Source organism: Alosa sapidissima, chromosome 14 (genome assembly GCF_018492685.1).
Source record: "Alosa sapidissima isolate fAloSap1 chromosome 14, fAloSap1.pri, whole genome shotgun sequence".
NCBI classification, from domain to species: Eukaryota; Metazoa; Chordata; class Actinopteri; order Clupeiformes; family Clupeidae; genus Alosa; species Alosa sapidissima.
This window is the reverse complement of record NC_055970.1, coordinates 16674723-16693956: the sequence shown is the minus strand read 5'-3', so window position 1 is coordinate 16693956 and position 19234 is coordinate 16674723. Positions and strand designations below refer to the sequence as shown.

At 47.6% G+C, this 19234-nt stretch overlaps 1 protein-coding gene across 5 annotated transcripts; it reads left to right on the top strand.

Moving 5' to 3' along the window:
* The first annotated feature begins 85 nt into the window (after positions 1–85).
* trim66 (tripartite motif containing 66) lies at positions 86–17282 on the top strand. 5 transcript variants are annotated; one of them, XM_042060754.1, is made up of 17 exons: positions 86–686; positions 1652–1829; positions 3548–3677; positions 4667–4783; positions 5168–5282; positions 5897–6043; positions 6151–6268; positions 6460–7199; positions 9759–9959; positions 11125–11236; positions 11541–11625; positions 11725–11884; positions 12082–12845; positions 13415–13547; positions 14079–14153; positions 15012–15164; positions 15972–17282. In XM_042060754.1, the coding sequence occupies exons 1-17, from the start codon at positions 678–680 to the stop codon at positions 16209–16211; spliced, it is 3477 nt and encodes a 1158-aa protein (XP_041916688.1). In that variant the 5' UTR covers positions 86–677; the 3' UTR covers positions 16212–17282. The 5 variants fall into 5 exon arrangements, with proteins under 5 accessions (XP_041916688.1, XP_041916686.1, XP_041916687.1 ...); XM_042060752.1 differs by having other exon boundaries at positions 11113–11236; positions 11728–11884; XM_042060753.1 differs by having other exon boundaries at positions 11113–11236; positions 12085–12845.
* The last annotated feature ends 1952 nt before the right edge of the window (positions 17283–19234 follow it).

Sequence of the window (19234 nt, the reverse complement as noted above, 5' to 3'; positions counted from 1 at the left end):
ACACACACACAAACAAACAAACAAACAAACAAACACAGACACACACACACACACAAACACACAAGCATTAGTGAGACATGGTAGATGCACACGCACGCACACACACACACACACACATACTCCCCACACAGTCTAAAGTATGTAAACACCTACTCACTCACTGACAAACTCACAACCACACTACACTCACTCACAACCACACAACAAACATTCTCTCACATGCTTACACACAGACACACCCACAGACACACAGAAGGGTACACACACACACACACACACACACACACACAAGCATATGCAAAGTGTGTGTCAGAGCTCTCTTCTCGAAGGTTGACCTCGCTCAGTGTGCTGTTTCCCTCTGCAGGAGTGGTTGGCGCGTGTGTGTGTGTGTGTGTGTGTGTGTATATGTTTGAGCGTGCGTCTGTAGCCTGAGCAGTGAGCGAGTGGGCTCCTGCCGCTGCTGCCGCTGCTGCTGCTGCTGCCTCCGTAGCTGTTGCTGCTGTTGTTGCTGCTGCTGCTGCTGCTGCGGCTGCCTGTGCAGCTCCATCCTCCCCTCAGCGTCAGAGCCGCTCCTGCCTGCCTGCCTGCCTGACAGCAGAGCGGAGTGGAGCGGAGCAGCGGACTGGAGCCGTCAGCCCTCGCAGCAGCAGCGTACGCCTCCCAGTCCTGCCGCTGACATGGAGAAGGTAAGACGCTTCAGTCAGAGCGCTTTGCATCTTTCTCTCTCTCTCTCTCTCTCCCCCTCTTTCTCTTTTCCCCCCTTCACTATCTCTCTCTCTCTCCAGCTCTGTTTCTCTCTCTCTATCTCTCTCTCTCTCTATCCCTCTCTCTCTCTCTGTGTGTGTGTGTGTGTGTGTGTTTACTGGGTGCATGTCTTACTGGTTCTTTCTCCTATGTGACAGTAGTTCTGCTTGCTGTGATGCTCAGTAGTTTGCTGTGGAAGGCATGCAGTGTAGTGCAGTGCTTTTAATAGGGTTAGCTATTGCATTAATGAGTAGGTGCAGGAAATGGTATTGTAATTCGCTGCTGTTTATCCCTGCCGTTGTGCATGAATTAACGTCCTTTGAGCACAGAGGAGATAATCAAATGTCAAATAGAGATGAAGTAGGTCCTAGAGCTTCCCTTAGCTGATAGTAATCCTCTGACATAACCTTTACTTAAAAGGTGAGGAGTCGTGCAGTGTTTACACACTTCTTGTCATGTTCTAATGAGTTTTGAGGAATCAGTTTCAAACTGTATTGTATTGCAAATTGTTGAATTGCATTTGAAGACTGTTGTTATTATGGTAGCCCCTTCCTCTTCCCACCCACCCATACCAAACAGCTACCCCCAGGGGTTCTGCCTATATTATCCTCAAAGGTAACAGACAAGCGAGCAAATTCTAATTCATTCTCTATACAAATGTAAATTAAAACCTATTAAAAACCTTTCCTTCAAAGCATCCAGCAACAGTGCAAATGGAAATAATGCCGTTTTATTTTTGTTTAATTTTTTTTTTCTCCAAAGAAAGGGCTCATGTAGTCTCAGCAGACCCAACAAACTTTTTAACCCTGTGTGTTCTGGGTGGTCAAAAACATGCTAAATGTGCATGTGGTTATGAAGGTGATTCATGATCTTTATCTTGTGTGTTCATCTTGCCTTTTTCCTGCAGCGTTGCTCAGAGTGTCCGGACCTGCGAGTGGCGCAGAGCCTGTGCACTTCCTGCAACAGGTGGCTGTGTTACCCGTGCACTGACCTGCACCAGCACCTCCGACCTGCGGGCCAGACCTCAGAACTGGGCCTTCTGCAAAGGTCCGGCGGTCCCGGGATGTCTCCTGAAACCGCCAAAGGTCTGTGTGTGTGTGTGTGTGTGTGTGTGTGTGTGTGTGTCTCTCTCTCTCTCCCAGTCCTCCCATGTGGCTGCGTGTGTATTTTTGGTTCCACTGGCTCAAAATATGAGACTTTGCAGACTAGTCAGGCTTTCACTTCCTTTAGTCGATTCTTTATCTATGCTTGTTAATGCTCTCTTAGGAGAAGGGCTGCTGAATAATGCATCCCATGCGAACAAAATGTGAATAACCATTTCTGTGATGTATTATGGTGTTTTATTTTTCATGTGACCCATTTTCTGGAAACAGATACATGCTGAGCAAATCACAGGGCAGTCTGACCAGCATTTAACAAAGTAACAAGACGGAGGGGTTTTTAATAAGCATATAGTAGTGTGTCTTGGTGAGATAGTAGATGTCATTGTCATTTTTCATTGTCTGTTAGAGGTGTTTTGATGTTTACCTCTGCCTCAGTAAGAGCTGTGAGATTTTTTTCTTTCTTTTTTTTTATTTGTGAGAATCTAATGCAATGCGGGTAAGAACGTAGACCTGTAAGCAGGATGTGGTCAGTCGACAGAGTTGCTCAAGCTTCTGCTCGTTTCACACTTTCAGCTTCATCAGTAATGTGTGAGTGAGTAAGAGTTTACTGCAGCGTTAGTCTAACCCTGAAGCCAAAGGTACTGTCAGGCCGACAAGCCTCCTCACAACTGACAGTTGGCTCTGGAAGATGTAGGTCATGTAAAAGCCCTGAGATCCCACAGCTCCAATCTGAAAACACTGTGGAGTCATTATGGGAAGTAATTGTGTTGCAATTTGCAAACAATGTGCACATTAGTGTCATGCATATACAAATTGTTGTATTGTCTGGCACATGGGTTAGATATTTTGTTGACACGTGATGGGGTTGGGCCCTCAGATGTCATGACATACAATAACAAAATCCCAAATCAACTATTATCCTATTATTTGCATCACCCTTTTGCCAAGACGAGATTATGTGGTGATCCTCACAATCCCTGCTGTTTGTTTTTGGAAGAAATTCCTCAGATACTTCTGTCATATCTGCTTACAGTATATGAACAGAATTGCCACTCAAGCTCTCTCTGTGCGTTCCCTTTATTTATCCTGACAGAGCTGAGGCTTTTCAAAAGCAGCCCAGGTCACGTCAGACACTCATTGCGCTAAAGTCTGTAATAACACATCAGGGTAATGATCAGAAATGAACTCTGCTCCCAATGGGTTTGCCCTCACCTTTGCACCAATGATTCATGGCAGAGTTCAGGGATATTTACAAGGTTTTAATGAAGCCATAGTTGAGTTTTGCTTGTAAACGCTCTGTTCCAACCTCAGAGCAGCTCTTCACGCTTCATGTTGCCATCTTGTAGCCTATTTTGTTCGACATTTCAGACTTCACAGTAATCAGATCGCTTAATGCACTCAAATGTCTTGGGCAAGTGTGGGCAGAATGTTTAATGAATTTAGTATAAATTTGAATTTATAGCCGACTTTTCTTTTTTTTATGCTGAATCCTGCAGTCTCGACCATTAATGGCTAAATTAATCTATTTATTGGCTACATCTAAATTCATAGCTTGTTCACTCCAAGGGTCAAGTAATATCATAATCGACTCCCTTAGTTAGTTGTCTTACTTTACACAGAGTGCGTATTGGATTTCATTACCAGCAGAAGCTATCTGTGTGGTAACGGCTAACGGCTAACCGTACCCTGGTGCTCTGCAGGCTCTGCCTACTGTGCCCACGCTGGCGCCATGTGCTCCCTGCACAAGCAGGAGCCTCTGGAGCTCTTCTGCGAGACGTGCGACCTCCTGACCTGCAACAGCTGCCACCTGCCTGCGCACAAGGATCACCGGTGAGTTACCGGAATTCTAATACCCAGCCTTCTCCACAGGAACGAGACCTCGCAGATCAAAGGCATGGCTGACTGGTGCATTTTACCTAACGACCAATTCAGGGGACCAAAATATGCCAAGGGGAGGCAATCAAATGACAGGATTTTCATGTTAATTCAGCAGCGAGAAAGTTTTTTTAAACGTCATGCAAGTCATGAATTTGCTTTTCAGGCACCAAAGCAGTCTCTGGCCTCTGCAGACTTTCATAAGTTTCACAAGTAACTGTGAAGTGGTCTACACTACTCTTTATCTTACTCATTTCTCTTGAATAATGCTGCCTTTTGAGGTTTTAATGACAGAGATTTTAATTAGGGATGTGTTAGCAGAGAACACGATGCTTCTGACTTTGTAGCTGCACAGCGATGATGCTGTGAATTCAGACTTTTAATGCATTTGCTCTCAATATTATATCCCTGTCTATAACCCAGCACAATGTATGACACATGCCTGAGACTATGCTAAGTACAAGTAAATACATCACTGACCTAGCCTGGAAAAATCCAAACTCAAACAAAGTGAATAGACTCTGGTGACTCTCGATTGGGAAACGTTTACAACACTTGCATCAAAGCAGACACTAACTTTGAAATCATTGGTCCAGCCTTACCAATCACATTAATCAGAGATTCCTAATGTTACTTCCTACTTCGCAGAAACTTTACAAACAGCATCAACAGTCAGGAAACAATGTATGTTTGTCTATCTTTGCTGTAAATACATTTTTCAAACTGCATTTTTTAACGTTTGCAGGAGTTGCTGCTTCTGTTTATCACAATAAGTTTCGGTTTCGTCTTCCCCTCTTGTGCTGATTGGTCTGACATTTTTCTTGTCTGAGGGAAACAGTTGTGAACTATGGTGTTCCTGACTAGATCTCCCTGAAAGAAGATCTAGGTGGACGGGGCCAGGCTAATAAAGACCTGCGTTGACCATTGAGTGTCTTTATCTTCAGGGTAGTGCATGCTGGGAAAGCCTTGGAGGATCAGCGCTGGCTCTTTGAGAACCTGATGGTTCGAGCCGAGGAGAAGAGGTCTATTCTAGAGAACACTGCCAAGCAGATCGAGGACAGGTGAGTTTTTTAGAACCTGACAACCTCTCTCCCCCTCTCTCCCAGTGCACTCTCCTCCCCTCTGCCCCATCACAGGCTTTCTGCCACAGCCTGGGGGGTAGCAGTCGTCAAAGGCGTGCCTAAAGACCATGCAAAAACCTGTTCATCCTCCTCGCACAGGAACAGAGAGTGTCAAAGTCACCCACAGCTTAGATCTACATATTTAAGTTGCACTCTCACGACTGGAAGTCATCTTCTGCTGTTTCGAGAGGGTGGGGACGAGATGAGTCATATCTGTATATATTTCAGGACATTGTGCATCAAACGTTTGTGTGTTTTTACGTTCTGTCGGGCCTGTTAGTAATCAGATTGTCATTTAATGTTTCTCACTCTCTTTTTTCCCAGGCTGCACAGCGTAAAAGTCACGCAGAGGAGGGCCGAGAACCAGATTAAAATGGCAAAGATGATTATGATGAATGAGCTTAACAAACGGGCCAACCTATTAATAGAGCAACTGGAGGTAATTACTCTCCCCTCCCCACCCCCGCACCCCCGACCCAAAGTCTGAACACTAACAGCGGGGTCATCTCAATGTCCAACTGACCATGAATGTACATGCTGCAAATCACGAGTGCTCCTCCTAGCATAACATCATTACAACCAGAAAAGAACATTGAGAAAAAGATGGAGTGACATGAGAGAGAGACAGAGAGAGAGAAATAGAGAGAATGTGTGTGTATGGGCTGAGCTACACCAGACGCGTAACTGAAGCGTTCCGTTCACGTTGCGTCTGCTGCAACAATTAGCTTCCATTATAATCAATGGAAGTAGCTACACCAGACATGACAGTGGGGCGTATGTTTGAAAAAAATAGACCATTCATCTAAAATGGATTTTACGCATCGCGAACGGAACGCTTCAGTTACGCACCTGGTGCAGCTCAGCCCTAAGTGTGTGAGAAAAAAGGAGAGAGAGAGAGAGGGAGAGAGAGAGAACAAACATAATGTCAAATGAGAGCAGATGTTGATTTGGAGAAACATGAAAGCCTGATTGCTTTAGATCATCTGGCTATTACACCAACCGGTGGAAAAGTTATGCAAGGGTCTCTGTTTTGTTTCCCTCCTCTATGTCCAGAATGTTTCCAGTAACTTTAAGCGCCGTTTAGAGGACCAACTACAGGGGGCGATAGAGATGTGTAGCACATTGGACCAGGTGCAGAACTTCATCTCCTGGGCAACCACACATCACCAGAGGAGCCCACTGCTCTTCAGCAAAGACCTGGTAGAGAATCCCATCATCCAAGTATTTTGTTAACAACACTGATGACTAACTTTATACTGTAGGAGGCATTTGGAAATGGTCATCTGTGTATGTTTTTGGTTTTGTAGATGACATACCAGATGCAGCATGTTTTAGAGCCTCAGCTTCATCTGGACTCTTGGGCGCCACTCAAAATCAAGTTCAACTGGGACGCCAGCTTCTGGACCAAACAGATCTCAACCTTAGGTAAACAAGTCAACACAGCTGTAAACAAACAAGCTCTGACCTCATACTGTACTTAAGTAAACAAGTCAACACTGCTGTAAACAAGCAAACACTGAGCTGTAATCTATTTACCATTGATGTAATATGTTTTTAATGTTATTTGAGATTGGACTTGACACAGCTCATGAGGATTGGGTTCTCACTCTGTGCAGGTCAGCTGACTGTTGAGGGTGGCAGCTGTTTGTTCTCCGAGAGCCTTGGTCATCGTGGCATCCTGCGTCCCCAGCCGGTGGCCTGCATCGCGGTGCCCGCTTTGTGCCGTGGGATACGGGACCCGGGTTGTGCCTACCAGTCCTGCTGCCAACCCCAGCTCTGCTGCCTGCACTGCGTGCCCCCCCAGCCCCAGCCCCCAGGCAATATGCAGGCCGGCCGGGACAAGAGCGGCCAGGAGCCTCCGAGCCCTCACCCCGTGAGCTGCGCCCACAGCCCCCCACCACCGTACCAGCCTCACCTGGGACCCACCAGGCAGAGGGCCCAGCAGACGGCCACTCGGCAGGGCGAGGGTGATGCCAGCTCCCAGCTCCAGCTAAGTCCCACGAGTGCCTCCGCTGGATATTACCAGAGCCAGAGCCAGAGCACGGCCCCCCCAGCTGCCCTGGTGCCCCCTCCACAGCACCCCCAGAGGGGAGAGCAGCCCCTGGATGGCCACGCCAAAGCCACTCCAGAGCTGCCTCAGCTGCCTCAGCTGCCCCAGCCCTCGTCCAGCAGCAGTGGGGCTCCAGCCTCAGGCCCCACGGAGGCAGAGCGGGAGCTCCAGTGTGGAGCAGGGAGATCTCCCCATCAGGTGGAGAGGGGGAGTCCCGTGTCGCCATCAGCGTCGGGAGAGATCAGCGTCAAGATGTACCAGGCTGATGGACGTGAACAGCTGTGCAGCGACAGTGCAGCTGGCTGGGTGAGGGTGTGTGTGTGTGTGTGTGTGTGTGTGTGTTTGCGTGTGTGTGTGTGTGTCTGTGTGTGCGTGTGTGTGTGTGTGTCCGTATGTGTGTGTGTGTGTGTTTGTGTGTGTTTGTGTGCGCGTGTCCGTATGTATGTTTGTGTGTGTGCTTGTGTGTGTATGTGTTGGTGTTTGTGCAGGTGCAAATTGCAAAAAGCAGTGCCGTTGGTTTTGGCTCTGTGTGCTCAATGCCTCTGTTCTCTCACATGGCCAACCACAACGAGCACAGTTCAGCCAGCGGCCTGCAAAGGCTCTCGCCTCAGACTCAGGTGCAAGGTCTACACCTCACACCACTGGTCCTCACTGACACATACACACACACACGGACACACACACATTCTCATGCACTTACAGTCATATCTGTCCAACAACCACAGACCATTAGTGTGGCCACATGTGCATGCAGAGTGCCGACATACTTGCAAACACCACAAACGCGCACTTAACGATTGTGTCTGCATGTAGCGCACTAGTCTCTTTTCTGCATTCTCAGGCCGCAGTAATTTTAGCATTAAGGCTTCATACTAAAATAGACCCGCGCGGTGACTTAGGACACCGTGCTGTTTATAGTGTATGTAATGCATTGTGCCTCTGATTGAAGTCCTGCAGGGGTTGTGTGCTCAGCCTCATCAGACACCACTACCAGCACCCCCCCCACCCCCCCCCCGCGATATTTATCCTAACAGTGGAAAGGAAAGCAGAGCAGACAGCATCTCTCTATTTGGGCGTGTGGAGACGCCAATGTGCACTGACAGCTGCTGACAGCACCTCAGGAGACAGATGGTGGGACAGAGCTGCGTCTGAGCGTGCTCAGTGATATTGGTGGTGGTGGTGGTGGTGGTGGTGGTGGTGGGGAACAAAAGCAGCACGCGAGCCCCATAGATATAGAAGGCGATGTGTATGGCGAGCCCCATAGATATAGAAGGCGATGTGTATGGCGAGCCCCATAGATATAGAAGGCGATGTGTATGGCGAGCCCCCACAGCGGCACTGCTGGAGTTCTGGACTGGTGAACGAGACGAGAGCGCCCCCTCAGCTTTACTCAAGGCATTAGCGTCAGCTGTGCTAGCACACTAAGGCAAACAATACCTATTATTAGATACCTTTAGATGCCACCGTTTGGGGAAAAGTGTGTGTGTGTGTGTGTGTGTGTGTGTGTGTGTGCAGAGAGAGAGAGAGAGAGAGAGAGAGAGAGAGAGAGAGAGAGAGAGAGAGAGAGAAAGCGAGAGAGAGAGAGAACAATCAAAATCTTTTCCACTGCAAGAAAACTGTACTCTAGAGGCAAATTAGTGCAATGTTTATTTATTTATTTATTTATTTACACACATCTACCTCAGGCTCTCCCACATTTATGATGATTTAGAAATGGAGAGAGAGAGAGAGAGAGGAGAGGAGAGGAGGGGGTGAGATTGTGGGTGTAGCTACATATTTACTTAACCTGGCATTAATGAGCTACCTGGGGATTTGCCAGTGAGTAGCTGACAGTGAGATTTCTCCGCTAGTTCCCGCTCGGCGCCTCACCAGTCTCCACACTGTGGGCTTTGCCAGTGGCTAGCAGATAAAGTCAAGCCCAATCTCCACTCCTCCTCTAGGGCACAGCACAGGTAAGCCTCTTTAATCAGCCCGTAATTACCAACACCTTCTCAGTGTCAGCGCACCGCGCCTTGCCTCACCGCCGAGATCTGCATAAGATGGAGGGAGATAGAGAGAGAGAGAGATTGAGAGAGAGAGAGAGAGGAAGAGGAGGAGGAGGAGGAGGGGGGGGGGTTGAAGGGGGCTGTGAAAACACGGGCTACTGACTCCTCATCTGACATTTGTCACGGAGAAGGGAGGGATGCGGTCGCCTGGGCTTTCTGGAAACTTCTCACATTAGTGAAATTATGACGGGAGAAGAAAGGGCAAAAGTGGAGAGACAGGCAGAGAGAAAGAGAGAGAGGGAGAGAGAGAGAGAATGCAATGGAGAGAGAGAGAAAGAAAGAGACAGAAGGTGATGGAGAGAGAGAGTGTGAAAGAGACAGAAGGCAATGGAGAAATAGAGGGGGAGGGAGGGAAAGAGGGAGAGAGAGAGAGAGAGAGTGAGGAAGTCTAATCTGTGATGTGTTAATACAGCTTTTTGAAAGACGCCTTGCGCGTCCCAGATGTGGGATTTACATAGGATAATTGGTGCAGGAATTAAGCCGTTCATTATCAGGAGAATTATTTCTCTCCCACGGCTGCTGAGTGAAGTGTGGAGAGTCTCTCACCGTAAGACGTGGGGCTTCTGTGATTGTGTTTATGTTTCCTCCAAACAGACACAGTGTGCCCTGAGTGTGTGTCACATTCAAGGTTGTCGCTCGCTTGCTCTCTCTCTCTCTCCCCCCACCATCCTTCCCTCCAGTGCCTTGTCACTGTTGCCATGGTTTTAGCCCAGGCTCTAGTCACTGTTGTGTGGAGTTTGTCACTGGAAAAAAACAAAAACAAAAACGTAGGGTTGATGTTGTTGACATTGTTGTTGTTGCTGTTGTTGTTGCGTGTCAGGTACCCAGCGCGTTTGAGATGTCAGCGTTGGCAGAGGGGAGCCTGGTCGAGTCCCAGAGCCTGTCCGGCGTGTCCGTATCCAGGAAGAGGCGGTCGCAGAGAGGCTCGACGGAGCGTAGGAGCCCGTCACAGCCCTGGCCCCCAGGGGCCGCTCACAGCATGACAACCGCTCCCAGGGACCAGGCAGGCTCAGCTGAGCAGGTGTGTTTAGACTGCGTGTTTATAGTGCGTGTGTGTGTGTGTGTGTGTGTGCGTGCGTGCGTGCGTGAGGGCGTGCGTGCGTGCGTACGTGCGTGCGTGCATGTGTGTGTGTGTGTGTGTGGAGGCTTCAGAGAGCAGAGAGATATATGCTGCTATGGCGACTCTGGAGAGAAACATACACCCTGCTCATTCACACTTGAAGCGAGACTTTGGTCCGTGAGTTTGAACTTCTGTTTCCTTCAAGTGTCCGAGGGGACTCCATGGACATGGTACCTTTAAAGGCTCTTTTCACACAGGCTCATTGAACAGCACGGTCATCGCTGTGCATGTAACCATCCAGAATTACAGAGCAGGCCTCACCCGTTGAGCAAACTTAACATGAAGAGAAGCTCAGATTCAGGGATTAGGCCACTAGGATGGCAGTCTGAAATGGGAAACTAGGTGATGTACAGAGCAACATTTCCCTCACGGGATCAAAAGAGTATATATACTTATACATGGACAGTGGGAGGAGAAGTGCCACAAAGGCTTGTTTTCAAATCTCAGGCTAGCGCTAGCTTCAGGTTTAAATATTTAATCCTGTGTCATCACCAAATCTGTCTTCTCAATGCTTTTGAGTGCATTCAGGGTCCTGTCTAGGCCACAATCTGCAGGTTAGACTCTGAGGTGCTTTTGGCTGTAATTAAAACCAGCTCACGTTTATGAACATCAGCAGAGCTCACACTACAAAATAAGCACCATGCAAAGCTGAGAAGAGATCTAACATTAGCTGTTGCCCTGGTAACACTCAGGTTGAATGTTCACAGAACATGTTGTTTTTTTTAGTCCTCCTAATAAAGGCAAATTAATTGTACCTGATTCATTGTTTTTTCGAAGTCCTCATCTCCAGGCTCACAGACCTGAGACAACCTCCGTGTAGAGCAGTAGTCAGGAGTCTGTTTGGTACACTTCACATAGCCTGTTTTGCCTCACTCATCTCTCCAATGTGGAGCACTCATGCTTTCTATGCCTCCCCAAAAACCTGCTTTTTTTGGGGCTGTTATCTCTGTGCCTCCTCATCCCATAACCGCTCCTTCTGTTATCAGCCCTCTGTTGGATATTTTTAGCTCAACCTCTCTCCCTCTCTCTCTCTCTCTCACACACACACACACACACACACACACAGTGTGGCGGGGCTAGAGCCCAGGAGAAGAGCGTTGGCTTGGATGGAGTACTGAGCCGGGGAGTCCAGCCAGGTGGCAGCTCGCTCTGCCTCACCACCTACAAGACGGAGCCAGGTACAGCTCCGCCCGCGCGCACGCACGCACACACCTGATTAGCCGAGTTGCAGGACCAGCCTGCGCTGTGGCTGTGGTCACTCACACGAAGAGTCTGCTTGATAGATTTAGGGAGGGCTTTTGCCACGGTGTCACCACTCTTGCTATGACTATGGCTGGCTGTCACTGACTGACTATGAGTCATATGCCCAGTTTCATTTTTGCTCAGCTCCGGCTGAAAAAAAAAAAAAACGTTGTTTCACCATGATGTCTGGCCAGGTCATAGCTAATCAGATTTCTTTTTGTTTGTTTTTTTTTTTGTTAGAAAATGTTTGTGTGTACACGTATGACAGTCCTGGACACAAGCGCAAGACAAAATACAGGATAGCGAGGAAGACTGCAAACAACAGGTACAACACTTTTGTATATGGCATGACGAAGACATTTAGTTGAAGTTGTTCATCTGAGGGAAATGGGGGTTACTGACTTGTGCCTCCTCTCACCCAAAGCAGTAGCGAGGCAGGTGTCAGCTCTAAGGTGCCTGTGGTCTGTCTGGAGCGGCTGAAGATCCTGGTGTCGCGATGCCCTCCTCACGGTCACCCCCACACACCCCTCTCCCAGGACAGGGGCCTGAAACCAGTGGAGCTGATTGGAGAGCAGGTCGCCGAGGTATCTGATCTGTGCAGCTGAGCTCCAGTTTTGAGTTTTTTGTGGCAAAATGAGGACATGATATGACACGATACTCCCACCACAGGGCCTCAGTGAAGTAATAAAAATCACTACATGTTGCATTGAAAGTAGGACAGGAGGGTCAGTGAAATCTCCCAGAGCTGCTCAGTGTTTCAGTGGCTACTCTTTCTCACCAGCAGGTGTCGAGAGGAGATTTGCCACTGACCCGAGAGGAGGATCACCCCACGGCCTCAGAGGACCAATCCCCAGAGCCTCCTGCTGCTGCCTCGTCACCCGGCCTGACGGAGAGCCCCTGGCTGCCCGACGGAGATGACTGTGACTCAGAGAAATCGCAAACACTGGAGGCGTCCTCCACTGATCCGGAGCCTGTCAGTCTGCCTGAGTCAGAGTCAGAGCCTCAGCCGGAGACGGTCTCACTGACTGACCTGGGGTCAGAGGATAACCTGGGCTTGGAGCCCCTGAAGGAATGGGATCCCAGCTCGCAGGGCGACTCGCACGCGGAATCCGAGCTGGAGTCGGAGCAGCCGGCTGAGACGGAGCTGTCCTCTACCGCTTACTCCGAGCCGGACCTGGTGTCCGAGCCAGACTCGACCGCCGAGGTGGCTGTGCGCCTGGAGCCCGAGTCAGCCGAGCCACCTCCACCACAGGTGGAGGAGGAGGAGCAGCTCTCGTCGTCCAGCGACTCTAGCCCGCGGCCGGAGGAGGTGACTGAGCTGCTGCCTCCCGTTGAGGAGGAACAAGAGATGCAGGAGGAGGCCGAGGTGGAGGCCGAGGAGGAGGCCGAGGAGGAGGCAGAGGAGGAGGCTGAGGAGGAGGCGGAGATGGAGAACGAGGACTTCTGTGCCGTGTGCCTCATCGGTGGAGAGCTGCTCTGTTGTGACCGCTGCCCTAAAGTCTACCACTTGTCCTGCCACGTGCCATCGCTGCTCAGCTTCCCAAAGTAAGCACCCAGCACACTGCCCCATACTGCCCCGCACCCTTCTGCAGGCTCTCTTGAGGAAATTCACCGGGTGCCCTTGAGTCACCATTACTTGCTGTGATGGCACGAGTTACAAAAATATCATTTGAGGAGTTGACTCATTCTGGGCAATCTCTAGCACACCCAAGAACAACTGAAAGAGCACCTTGCTTGTGTATTTTATAAAACCACAACAACAAAGGCTTAATGAATTCAAAGGCTTTAGCTCAAAATGCACTGCTGCGATTCATAATTTATGAGTTGCAGACAGCAGCCAGATTTCAGTTCATCAGCCCCTGAGCCCCCTCGTTATGGTGCGGTACAGCGAGGCTAACAGGCTAACTGGTGTCTCCTCTCCTCTCCTCTCCTTTGCTCTCCTCTGGTCTCCTCTTCCCTCACCCCCCTCCCCCCCAACCTCCTTTCCTCTCATCTCCTCTCCCCTCTTCTCTCTTCTCCTCTCTTCTTTTCTTTTCTTTTCTTTTCTCCTATCACCTCCTCTCCTTTCTTCTCTTCTGTTCTCCTCTCTCTCTCCTCTCTTCTCCTTCTCCCAGTGGTGACTGGGTGTGCAGCCTGTGTCGGGACGTGCAGCAGCCCGAGGTGGAGTACGACTGTGAGAACACACGCCTGAGCGCCGAGCTCAAGGGGAAGGCCCTGCCATACGGCCTGTCTGCCAGCGACCTGAGGGTGAGACAAGCAGATGCTGCCCATCCACACACACACACACACACACACACACACACACACACACACACCTCCCCCACCCGCCGCCCCTATCTCCAATTAAACCTGTGGCCAGCTCACTCTTACCCTCTGGGGTCAAAGTGAAAGGATAAACAAGTCAGCCTGCAGATAAGGGTTTCTCTTTCACGCGTGCTTGTGTTCTCCACCCGCAAGAGTCAAGTGCAAGGTGAGAGCGGTTATCTGCATCGGGGAGGATGACAGCTCAAAGACTGGAGGCTATTTGTTGCATGCAAAGTAGATGGGGGCTCAGTTAATACGCAAGCAACACTCCCTCCATTAGATTTAGTAGAAGATTGTGTGAGGTTTACAGTGAGCTGGTTTTTGCTAAGATGCACCCCACCCCAATATGCAGTGCAGTGTAATTAGATCTATCCTCTTGCTCTTTCTCTCTCTATCTCTCTTTCTCTCCCTCTCTCTCTCTCTGTCACTCTCTCACACTCTTTCTTTCTCTTTCTCTTCCTCTTTCTACCACAGAAATGTGAGAAGCTTACTCTGCTCATCTTCAGCCACGCTTTGAGTGCTCCCTTCCATGAACCTGTGAGCCCACTGGTGAGTGAGACTGGCTTGCACACACACACACACACACACACACAAACGCATGCAAGCACGCACGCACACACACACACACACACACACACACACACACACACACACACACACACACACACATACACACGCACATACCACACATGCGCACACACACACACACACTCGCGCGCGCACACACACACACGCACACACACACACTCACACTGCAATCAGGATTATATAAATATCATATTATCACAGGAGCTTGGAGAACACACACTTACACATGCACCACAGTTGTAATTATATCAATATCACAAGAGCCTTCATGTCAGGATGTTGCTGGTCAGTTGTGTAGTTCTCCAGCACGTCCACCAGAGAGGTTCTCAGTGGCCAATACTGGGTAATATATGTACGGAAGAGTTCAGAGGACTTCGGATGGAAAGGGGGTGTCTGCAAAGATAACGGGAGAGGGGAACAAAATAACGAGATACAGTGATGACCTCTATTAGTTAAACTATTAAGAAAAGCCAATTAATTTGAGAGCAGTTCACACCCCCTACGAAATCCAATTTCAGGCTCTGATTATGAATGATGAATATACGAATAGCTGCCTCGGTGAGAACACCACAAGTCTAAATTAATGATTTTCGGCATTGGAAATCCAAAGAGCTTGTATGAATTCAGAGATGTTTGAGAAAAAAAATAGATGCTTGAATATGATGAATTACGTAGTCCTCTAAAAGCACGTTTGACCTCTGCTCTCATGCCTCCAGTTAAATCTATCAACAGACACATCCAAGGGCAAAACAACCTTTTTTCACTTTTCGCTTTTTTGAAATTGCTTTTCCCTTTTCTCTCTCCTTTTCTTCCGCCCAGGCCCGCCACTATTATCAGATAATCAAGAGGCCGATGGACCTGTCCGTCATCCGGGGGAAGCTGAATAAATCTAGCCACATGCACTACTTCAGCCCAGAGGAGTTTGTGGCCGACGTCTTCCTCATGTTCAGGAATTGTGCAAAATTTAATTACGTGAGTGAACCTGTGCCTCTCCTCTCCTCTCCTTTTTTTTCTGGCGCTCTGTAGCACCGCTGATGGGAGACGTTGCATATTTTATTATGTAATTAATGTACGCATTCTTAATCCTCCACCGTTTGGCTTTGTACGCTCGATGGAAACGGGCGCCGTGGCGGAGGTGCGGCTGAGAAGACCAGCTGCTGAAAACATATCTTATTAGCCCCTGCCACCGCCGCTGTAATGAGCCGCGCCTTTCTCATATCCTGTTTAATTTATTTGACCTAAAATAGATCACGCTTATTTGCATGCATATTGTATCGTGCACACAGTTATGTTTTGATGCATTATTATTGTTTGCCTCTCACACAGTAAAAAACCTGCTGCAGTATTGCACATGTGCTGTTTCTCTTTTTTTTTTTTTTTACCTGACCATCTACCATGAGGATGAATATGTCTGATGTTTGAGGGAAAAGTGTCCATCTATAAGGAGAGAGGTTCATTGTAAGAGCCCCTTAGTGATGTGTTTAGGCAAAACCTTTAAATGTTCCTCCGTCTGTCCCACTAAAACCCTTGAGTTCCCATTGACAAAAGAGGCCCTTCTAAAAAGGGCTTTCTAAGGGCCTTTCTAAAGCAGCTTTCAGTTCTTTCAGCTCTTAAACAGAACTTTTTGAAGGATTCTTCTACAGTATGAAGACCAGAGAGTCCATGCTCTGTGAGAGTGTTCCCTATGAGACAGCAGATCCAGGGGTGAAATGACCTCTTGTTCTGACGAATGATAAATGTGTGACGCTTACAGCCTCGTCCCTCTCCGTTCCCCCACAGCCGGACTCCGAGATGGCCCAGGCCGGACGCAGCCTGGAGGCATTCTTCTCCACCTGCCTGAGGGAGGTCTTCCCCAGCCAGGCCTTCTCGTCCGCCGGGGTGGAGGAGTCCGACAGCGACGAGTACGAGGGCGTGGAGCCGGGACCCGTGAGGGGCTTCCCCTGGCCCGACCGGAGAGAACAGAGCCATCGCAAGAGGAAAAGGAGGCATTCGCTCAACAGCAGGAGGCAGCACTTCTAGCTGACGCATGCCTGCTCAGACTGGAGGTGTTTTAGTGGGAGATGAGCCAGACATGGCAGGCTTTGGCTCTGCCCTATGGAGATCTTCACACTTCATATACTTCACACGTCCCGGATGTGGATATATTTTAAGTGCATTTAACACAAGTATTTACCGTGCTTCTCTGAGATGATGTAGTTTCAGCAAATGTAATATGCAATGTCGCCTGCATTCATGTTTTAAAACTTTATATGCCTTTATATACTGCCTTTTTAGAAACTGTTTCTTTTTTTATTTTGACTATATACTGTCAGGTTCAATATATTGTATCATGTTCTTTGCTCTGACAAAGTTGATATAGGTAAATGTTGCTATAGTTCTTTAATATCCAGTTATGAACTGTCTTTTTATGGTGGATCAATGGTTGCTGGCAACAGTGAATTAGTAACAATATATTATTATTGTTAATTTATATCATAAGTATTTTAGATTTTTAAGGGCGAGATTTTGTCTCTGTTATCTAAATATTTACCATTTATTTCAGGTTGAATTTTTTTCTTATGATATCCTATAGAGGGCGCTGTGTCTCTAGTGATTCCAAAAACAGCAATGGCATCAAGTTCACAATGAACTTTGTGGTTGTCTGAAAGAAACGACTAAACCACCATGCTATAAAAGACATTGGGCTGGTTATTAATATAGATGAACATTGCCAGGACATTGTTATATGTTGGAATTCAATCTGTCAAAGATGGTAACATTATTTCTCAGGTTTGATGGAAAATGTTTCTTATGTCTGCTAGTCTTCAATTGGCGGAGGAGACATACGCAGAGGAATGATCTGGAAACTGAGTGGAAAGGTGCCGTTACTGTTGAAGAATCGGGGACCTTTTTGTAATTCACCGCTTTCTCTGGCTGCAGTTTCTGTGTAGATTAGCCTTGTTAATGTTTCAATCTGATGGACATGCTACCTGTCATAATATTCCTGTATTAGTGGCTGGAATGTATCAAGCTTACAAACTGAACATAGGCCTTTACTGTTAAGAAAATACTGGAAGGCATTCAAATAAATATATCCTGGATGACACTTTACTCAAGCACATCAGTGATATTTCTCATTTTAATTTCTTTATGAATCCTGAGTTGAGAATAATACTGTGCCAACATAGTAGTACTTACATAGGAGGCCTAATAGCTGTTGATTTCACAGAGGGAAAACACATGTAAGCATTTCTTTATGAGCTCTTGAACTGTTAAAATGGTTGAAGAACATAGGCTGCTCTTTTTTTATTCTATGCTTTAGATTTGTCTCAGTCAAACAATAACCTTTCAAGTATGTGAATTCTATGCCATTCAACTGAAGCACTCAGGTTTGACTGAATGAGGTTGTGATTTGTTTGACAAAATGTTCACTGAAGATATTTAGTGGAGTCAAACATGTGGCTACTATTGAATGAAAGATTGCATGGACAAATGCAGAAAGTAGGCTACACCTAAAAGTCCTCATACTGTCAACCTGTCTCTTCGATCTAATTTTAATCTGGTAAATGCTTCTGGTTCATGAATGTCATATCATAGTTTCATATGTTTAGGGCCTGAAGAATCTGTGTTTATGTTGTTATGACCTCTCACAGTCATGATTCATCTTTTGCCATGCAGTCCTACATTCACCAAACACTTCAACATTTGGTCCGTGAATAATTTGCTATAGGCTATTGAGAGGGTCTTGACATACTTACAGTAAAGGCAAGTGAATGATGATGAACATAGATAGATAGATACTTTATTGATCCCCAGGGGAAGTTCAAGAGGCCCTCTTGGCCCTACATGAGGCCCTTTTTAAAAACCACCATGCAACTCCAGCCCAATTTTCTAATTCAATTAGCCTGGAAAGCCCTGATTAAACCGCCATGTCACTGTTAAAGAGTTCCACATTGAAATGTTGCGTCAAGGAGCAAGAATAACAGCCGTGATGTTGGTGTTGGCTGCCGAGGTGCATGAGCTGATTTCTTCAGTGGCCAGCAGCCGGTCTCCAGAGTCTCTGCTCTCCAGCCGCACCGACTCATCCTGATAAAAGTGGGTTACCGGAGGGTCTGCGCCGGGCCGAGTGGAGGGTATAGCCACCGCAGATTAATAAGCCCAATCCTGGCCTTGGCCACAAGCCCGGGGGGCGACTGTCCAACAGGAGCCCTGGACCTCATCATTACAAGCATGGAGCACGGAGTCTCCCTCTCAAAGTTCATTTTCTTCCTTTCTTATGTTTTTCTAGCGAGAAATGAGAAATGGCGTTTGGATCGTTTAGAAGGTGACAGAATCCTTATGTCAGTGAAGATAGATCTTTTCTATGAATATAGCCTTCCATGTCACTGATCCAGACAGAAGTGAATTGTTCTAACTCAATTTATTTAACTAGGGGCCCTTAGGACAAATTTAGTTTAATTGGAGGCATTACAACTTCTCCAAGTGTGTGTATGTGTGCGTGTGTGTGTGTGTGTGTGTGGTGGGGGGGTGGGGGGTTGTCTGTCCCGTCCTTGTGCTGATCCAGACGAGCAACTGCACTACTGCCACCATCTCTCTCTTCCCACTCAAAGTGTGTGTATGTGTGTGTGTGTGTGTGTGTGTGTGTGTGTGTGTGTGTGTGTACTTTAATATTAATAGTTATCTATCTGCCTTTATTTTATGCAAAGAGTCCAGCTTTGAAAATGTTTGTAGCTCGTTTTGATAGTGAAAAAGAGCTCGGTGGGTGCTTTCCCCAAAGACCAGCAAATTTAAGAGTGCTTTCAAATTTCAAAACATTGCTGTTACTCAGTATTTACAATGTGCCAAGTCTGGCACAGATATTAAAGCCGTGAAAGACTCATTTGTGAGAAAAGAGGATTTCTAGTCACACACTTCAATGAAAGTTGATTTGGATTAGCCCAAAACACCTTTCCCTAAAAGGCTTATTCAGGTCTAATTCTGATGAAACGGCCTGAGCTGGGTTGCTGATGCCATCTTGGAGGGTGATCTCTGAGAAAATTAGCTCCAGGGAGATGGAAAAAAAG

What these genes read in the sequence shown, in the direction of transcription:
- trim66 (XM_042060751.1), top strand. An exon ending in TGCTCTTCAGCAAAGACCTG is followed by an intron (nt 6,044 to 6,150) that starts GTAGAGAATCCC and finishes TTGGTTTTGTAG; the next exon opens with ATGACATACCAGATGCAGCA. An exon ending in ATTGTGCAAAATTTAATTAC is followed by an intron (nt 15,165 to 15,971) that starts GTGAGTGAACCT and finishes GTTCCCCCACAG; the next exon opens with CCGGACTCCGAGATGGCCCA.